This window comes from Labrus bergylta, chromosome 22, assembly GCF_963930695.1.
Source record: "Labrus bergylta chromosome 22, fLabBer1.1, whole genome shotgun sequence".
Classification (NCBI taxonomy): Eukaryota; Metazoa; Chordata; class Actinopteri; order Labriformes; family Labridae; genus Labrus; species Labrus bergylta.
The window spans coordinates 5,880,895-5,887,830 of NC_089216.1; the positions used below are offsets into that span (position 1 = coordinate 5,880,895).

The 6,936-nt window shown below is 36.4% G+C and overlaps 1 protein-coding gene across 3 annotated transcripts; it reads right to left on the reverse strand.

Annotated features, from left to right (window-relative positions):
- Positions 1-2,857: 2,857 nt before the first annotated feature.
- Positions 2,858-6,936, reverse strand: LOC109999490 (high affinity immunoglobulin gamma Fc receptor I-like). Of its 3 annotated transcripts, XM_065950762.1 has the most exons (8): positions 6,043-6,538; positions 5,385-5,627; positions 5,004-5,120; positions 4,858-4,873; positions 4,668-4,765; positions 4,493-4,543; positions 4,278-4,326; positions 2,858-3,871 (listed from the first exon to the last, which is right to left on the reverse strand). In XM_065950762.1, the coding sequence occupies exons 1-7, from the start codon at positions 6,149-6,151 to the stop codon at positions 4,292-4,294; spliced, it is 669 nt and encodes a 222-aa protein (XP_065806834.1). In that variant the 5' UTR covers positions 6,152-6,538; the 3' UTR covers positions 2,858-3,871; positions 4,278-4,291. The 3 variants fall into 3 exon arrangements, with proteins under 3 accessions (XP_065806834.1, XP_065806836.1, XP_065806835.1); XM_065950764.1 differs by lacking the exon at positions 5,385-5,627 and having other exon boundaries at positions 6,043-6,936; XM_065950763.1 differs by lacking the exon at positions 4,278-4,326 and having other exon boundaries at positions 6,043-6,540.

Here is a 6,936-nt window from a genome sequence, read left to right on the forward strand (position 1 = left end):
TGTCTCTGTACTTCCTTCTCTATACACAAAATTCTAAGAAGTGCACACCTCAACCAACCTGTTTACACTTCCTGTCTACTGCTCGAATAAGAAATGAGATAAGATCCTGTGCAGGGTCCAAAATTAACTTTTTGACTCACCGGCCAAGGTGGCAGGTAGATGAAAAACTTCACCGTCCAAACATATTTCTTTACCGGCCAAAATAACAAATTGTGTTTTTGTGTCCTGTACACATCTGTTACAGTACATTTAATTGAGAAGACATTATGTTTTGTTTAATCAATAACAAATTTAAGTCACAGATTCGATCATCATCAGATCAGGAAACTGAGAAATTGTAAAAAAAATATATTTGCTGGCCTTTGTTTTTTGTATTATTTGTAGGCAGTAGTTCCTAGACCTAAAACTGTGTGTGTGTGTGTGTGTTTGTGTGTGTGTCTGTGTGTGTGTGTGTGTGAGAGTGTGTGTGTGTGTGTCTGTGTATGTGTGTGTGAGAGAGTGTGTGTGTGTGTGTGTGTGTGTGTGTGTGTGTGTGTGTGTGTGTGTGTTTGTGTGTGTGTGTGTGTGTGTGTGTGTGAGTGTGTGTGTGCGTGCGTGTGTGTGTGTGTGTGTGCGTGTGTGTGTGTGTGTGAGAGTGTGTGTGTGTGCGTGCGTGTGTGCGTGCGTGTGTGCGAGTGTGTGTGTGTGTGTGTGTTCGTGTCTGTCTGCGTGTGTGTGTGTGTGTGTGTGTGTGTGTGTTCGTGTCTGTGTGTGTGTGTGTGCGTGTGTGTGCGTATGTGTGTGTGTGTTTCTGTGTGTGTGTGTGTGCATCTAATGATTCACATGATCATTAATAAATAATAACCCACGACTGATCTGGTGCACTGCCTGCATAGCAGTGTGTAGCAGCCCCACTCTGACTTCTCTCCACTAATGCACGTCCACAGGTCCTGTTTGAACATGTGTGTGATTCAGGTCAATGTGTGTGAGAAGCATGTCTCTCAGTAAATCATTTTAAAATAACAGTTCAAATTCAAAAAACTAAAGCCACAGTAAGATGGTGAAAAAAAAGAAGCAAAACCTCAACATGCAAATGTTCCCACATTGTGGTAGAGTTCTAGTTTCTAGTTTGTTTGAAGCCCACAACACCGGAAACACTAACTGCTTATTGCCCATGACAAAGTTTTAATGTTTTCAGGTTGTTTTCATGAGCAGAAAAAAGAAGACAAAAAGATGACAATATGTTTCATCTAATCTGACATGTTACTTTAGGTTCTGCCTCATTTACCATCTAGATGTTTTTCTTTTAGTACTGACTGTAACTCGTTTTCTTATTGAGAATACTGAGGGAACAGTTGAAGCTTTCACAGCGTGCTCTAACTGAATTTCCCCATGATATAGTCGGTACTTGGTACAGGCTGACTGACCACTTCCTGTATTAACACCTCTGCTATAGGAGGCCCGCCTTTCACTCAGGCCGGACATGATGTCACTGAAGCAGCAGAATTCACAGTATTTATAACTTTGAACAACTTAAGGTAGTATTAACAACGAGTGCATGCTGATGTGACCTTATTCATATAGCACCTTTCATGTGATGAAAGCAGCTTGATGTTGTTGTTGACAATTAAGTAGCAATTAATACCAACATTTTATAAGTATACCAATCGTATATGAGAAAAGCAGAAGAGAAAAAGAGAAAATTGTTGGTGAGAGGCTTCAATGCACAAGAAGAAGTTACAGTGCAAACAGAAGTTAATAAAACCTGTGGAACAGCTGTGATAATTAATTTAAATTATGTAGTTCAATTTCCTCATTTAAAGAAAAAAAAACCTAAGGGCGCTGATGGCCTAGTGGTGAGGTAGCATCCCATGTTCGGAGGCTGAAGTCCGTCAAGCAGGCGGCCCTGGTTCAAGTCCGACATGTGGCTACTCTTGCAACTATTTTACCCTCTCTCTCAAGTTTCTGATGCTATCCACTGTCCTAACAAATAAAGGCTCAAAGCTCATAAAACATGTTTAAAAGAAGGTGATAAAAAGATACAGTAATAATAACTTTATTTATATAGCACTTCACTAATCAAGGTTACAAAGTGCTTCACCAAATGTATAGATATATACATATAGAGTATAGCATCATATATAAGAACAAAAGTATGATTATCAAAGACTGAAACTGTTGGTTGTGTCTTGTTTTTAATGCCTACTTGATTCGTATAAAATGTTTTAGAACTTCATTTTGTTTTGTTTGAAATGTTTGAAACTGTTTCTGTGAAGTGAACTTAGTAGTTAAAGGGTCGACTTCAAGTATATTTGATGTTAAAAAGAGAAGGTATAGAAAGCTTCAGAGTCAGCCTAAACCTTTTCAACAAGTTTAATCCCTCAACGTATTTTATTCATAATTTGAATAGAACGTTTATATATTCTTGTATGGGGGTAATTTGTAAATACTGATTGAGTAAACTACTAAAAGGAAACTACCAATAATGTGTAACATTTAAAGCTCTGCTTTTAAAGTCAAGAAGAAAACAAAATGGCTGCTCATGGGATGCAGGACCTTGGTTATTTTCTGCCACAAAGCTGCAATGCTGTAAAAAGGTGAAATTGTTAATAATTTGTATTTCTATATTTTCAACGGTAGAGAACTTCACGTCTTTGACAGATAACGACTAAAAGTAACAACCATAACTTCTTTCAAGGATGATTTTTAGCATTCGTCTTTATTAGATAGTAAAGCTGAAGATAGACGGGAAATATGGGAAAGAGAGAGAGGGATAACAGACACCACAGGGATGAGGGTCAGAACTGCATCTGGGGTGGATGTGACCTTATTCTTATTGGCTGGTTGGTCAAAAAGCAAGAACAACCAAAAGAAACTGTTGTTCCTGTTTAAAACATTTATTAGGAACATTACAGCAGAAATACTTTAACAATACATAACTATGAAATAATTAAGATACAAATTACTGACGGTTCAATAAACTATAATGTAAATGATTATGTTGGTTGAGAGCAGGTCATCACAGATATAAAAGTAATGTTGATGTCCATCCGGGATCTTTGGAAGCCAACACTGACAAAGAAGCCGACTTTAAAGCTGCACTATCAACTGGGTGCTCAAGCTAAAATATACAGTATGAAGCAGCTGAAACAACTCGTATCCAGAGTTTAATACACAAAATTGACAGATAAATGACAAAATAAAACATGTACTTCTAAAAATAAGAATAGTCAAGAATATTCTGGTAATAACTGTAAGCTTTTAGCTAGTATGAGTAATGTAATACATATTCTGTCACTCTTATTTAACCAGAAAACGAATGAACTGTACTAACCCTTGAACATTTGTGATAGTTGGAAAGCAGAGTTGCATGTTAAGTAACGATGTGAACATAATTTATGTAATTTAATCAGCTCCTTTAAATATACAATATGTAGAAAGTTATATGAATTTTTACACTTAAATATCTAAATAATTCAAAATTGAAGAAACTTAAATTATAAATATATTTTTTGTCTAGTACTTACATTCCCGCAAATATTTCCAACAGTTATCAAAGCCAGAGAAATCCTTAATATTATAGTAACAGAAGCCGTGTTGTCAGACACGACATGTATATCGTTGCCATGGAAACACCGTACTGTTGCTGTATGTGCTGCTGTGATAAAAACTTCATGTAAATCAGACTTGGATACATCGTCTGTAAACATATTCTCTTCCTCAGGTCGGTTTCACTCGTTTGTCTTCACTACGGTCAACTCTTAGCTCATTTTCATCAGGGTTGGGGACAGAGGAGCAGAGAGAATCACTCCCATGATTCCCCGCCAGCCTTGATGTCGTCTTTTGTGGTAGTCCCCTGGCGGCGGAATTTACAAACTGTGAGTTCAAAGAACTGGGGAAGTAAACACAAACATGTTAGTCCACAGTATACAGTTGCTTGTATTTAAATTATCCAAAGGTTTTGTCTTTTATGTCCGTGTAGTCCCACACTTTTCTTTGCACAAAATATCTACTTTAAAAACATTCAGACCAGATATGTCTCAGAGGTCCTCTCTAGTAATCAGATGGCCAAGTGGCTTCTGTATATAGTTATGCATGTCTTTTAACTCAAAGACTGTCGTTTTAAAACTAGAAACAAGAATCCAACTAACATTATTTTGATTTATTTGCTGTTGATTTAAGACGTCTGGCCTCTATTCCAAAAAACCCAGTAAAGAAATAAATATATATTCATGTTTTCAACTGTATTACATTGGGCATTTTTGGAGTGCACATGAATATAAAGGTATACACTGTACCATTTTCAGTGTCTTCAGAGCCTTACTGATTGGTTGACGTAATCATCCCCTTTAGAAAAATGAAAATCAAGCAAGTATTTGTTCATCAAAGTTTGTAAGGACAAGTGTCGTTCAAATAGACAAATGCATGACGAACATGAAACTCTTTTGTGACATGTTTTCCTTAAATTTGAAATATTTAATTCAGTGTATATGAATTTAAAAAACTACAGTACCAGCATTGTTGTCCTCAGAGATTTGCAGTGTTTCGTAGACACTGGCATCATCTATAGAGAAGTCAAAACCAAGCAAAAGTCACTTTCATCCCATTTTGGATTCATATATTTTGAAGGCTACATTAATTTCTAAAATTGTGTGTATAAATACACAATATCAAGATGAAATGCTTACCGTGCAGGAGAGTAGAGTATACATCAGGTTGAGCCACATTCTGGTAAAGTTCATGACTTCTGGCAGAGTCTTGGTTGTTACTCTCAGACTGGCTTGGCCTTAAACATGCAGGATTGACAAACATTACATTGAGGACCATGGTTTTAATTACTGCTATATTTAAAATAAGTAAAGAGAGAGTTGAACCTACCTCCTGAAGCACGAGTCTGTGAAAAGACATTTGCTGTTACATTGTTTTTTACTTTATATAAGTCAAATTGCTAATCTTTGTCAGTGCATTTCTATATTTAATATAAATAAAGCATTTAACAATTAGAAGTAAAAGAAAGGTCTTACCCTTGGACTGAAGGAAATGATACAATAGGAGCAGAAACATTGTAAGCACTACTCCACAAATCAGCCCAACAATCACAGGAATTACAGGAAATGTGGATTCCTCAAACAGCATTTCCACTGCCATAAAGAATAACAAATAGTCACTGATACTACAATCATACAAACACTCCTTCAACTGATTTGTTATTTCAGTCCTGGTAGTAAAGACAAAACCACTAAAATGTATACAAATAATATTCAACATGAATACATAATGTGATCACCTACGTTTAAGAATCCAGGAGGTACAAACAAAAGATTTCACTTGATTTTCCCTTTCGAAGGATACTAAAGAAATCCTGGTAAACACTAAAGCAGACAAGTGTTGGTTATCTTATTCACCTTTTACTGACATCCAACTCTGAGACGACTCTCTCCCTGAGGTCTGACACTTGTAGAAGCCCTCATCAGACTTTGACACAGCAGAGATATTAAGCTCCTTTCTGGTATCATTTTGAATGAGTTTGTTATTCTGATAGAAGAACACATTGGAAACAATATCTGGGCTTCTCAATCTGCAGCTAAGACTAACTGAACTTCCTTCAGTCACTGGATGGACAGGGCTCACCAGGATAATATCAGAATCTGTAAAACAGTTAAAGAAAAGAGGATTCAGTCAGAGGTCATCAGGTTCAAACATGAAAATTAGCAGACACAGAATGATGAGAATATATTTCTTCTTTTTTTACAGCAATGCTTCAAAGTGATGATTAATCTGATGTGTTATCTTGTGTACACCTTACTCCTTCTTATGTTTAAGACTTTGGCATCAAATGTGTTTGAACAGCAACTGTCTACAAATGTGATCAGTATTTAATAATGATATACACTCAGACCTTAATCTTTGCTTTTATCTAATTAAGAGAGTAAACTCTCCCACACTGGGCTGCTCTTTTACTTCTCAATGTCGATGGAGATAACGTGGAACTGAATGATGTTGAATTGAATACTTGGATGCTGAAAGATAAAAACTTTAAGAAGAAATGTAATAAAAACATACTCTGTTTAGTGATGTTGACAGCGTTGCTGAACTCCCCTGATCCAGACTCACACCAGTACACATTATTTCTCAATCTGTATTCCTCTATTGTGCATGTTGATCCAGTCATTTTATCCCACAGGGAGCAATCTGCCAGGAAGCTGTCCTCTTGAAACTTCACTCTCCACTGAGTAGAGTTCCCCTTACACTCCAGCGAGACAGAATCAGAGGTGAAGTGTTGCACTCTTTCAGGACTCACTGTGAGAGATGCTGATGAAGGCAAATCTGAAAAAGAAAGAAAGAAACAAGAGGTTCAACAAAGCCCAGACCGTTAGCTGCCATTGGACTTTATATTTAATTAAGATAGACAACCAAGGAACCCTTGCTTCTGTCTATAAATTGAAAGACTTTCTTTGACCTGTGATTTTTCAAAGATATGAAGGATTAACATTTCATACTGATGTTTCTCCATGAGTAGTTGCATTCTTACTTTTTATTTGCGTTTCAAGTCTGTGGCTTGGTTTTTTCCCTTCTTTTCCATCAGTCCATATTCTGTTTTATCAGGAATGGCTGAATTAGATTTTTCATATAGAGTCTACATACCACTGATTACTGACCAACTATTTTAATCATACAAGCCCTCACATGTGAGAGTCAGAAATTAGCAATAAGATGCTTAATTATACAAAGTAAAATGTTTTTATTGAACGATTATTTAAGTGATAGACTCTAATAATCTTCCTTTTAGTGTTTTTCATGCTACCAAAAACAACAACAACCACTCACCAAGGAAACGAGTTTGGCATTTGCCTGTGTATGTTGTACTGTAGGCTCATGCATATGCACTTGTGGATACACACACACCACATATATGATGCTTTTAAATTGTCTATTTAGACAGATGAAGATATATTT

Coding starts and splice junctions, on each gene's coding strand:
- LOC109999490 (XM_065950762.1), bottom strand. CDS start 6,151: ATGACTGGATCAACATGCACAATAGAGGAATACAGATTGAGAAATAAT. Junction 5,628..6,042: donor TGTCAACATCACTAAACAGA/GTATGTTTTTAT, acceptor ACTGTTTTACAG/ATTCTGATATTATCCTGGTG. Junction 4,544..4,667: donor ATACTCTACTCTCCTGCACG/GTAAGCATTTCA, acceptor ACTTCTCTATAG/ATGATGCCAGTGTCTACGAA.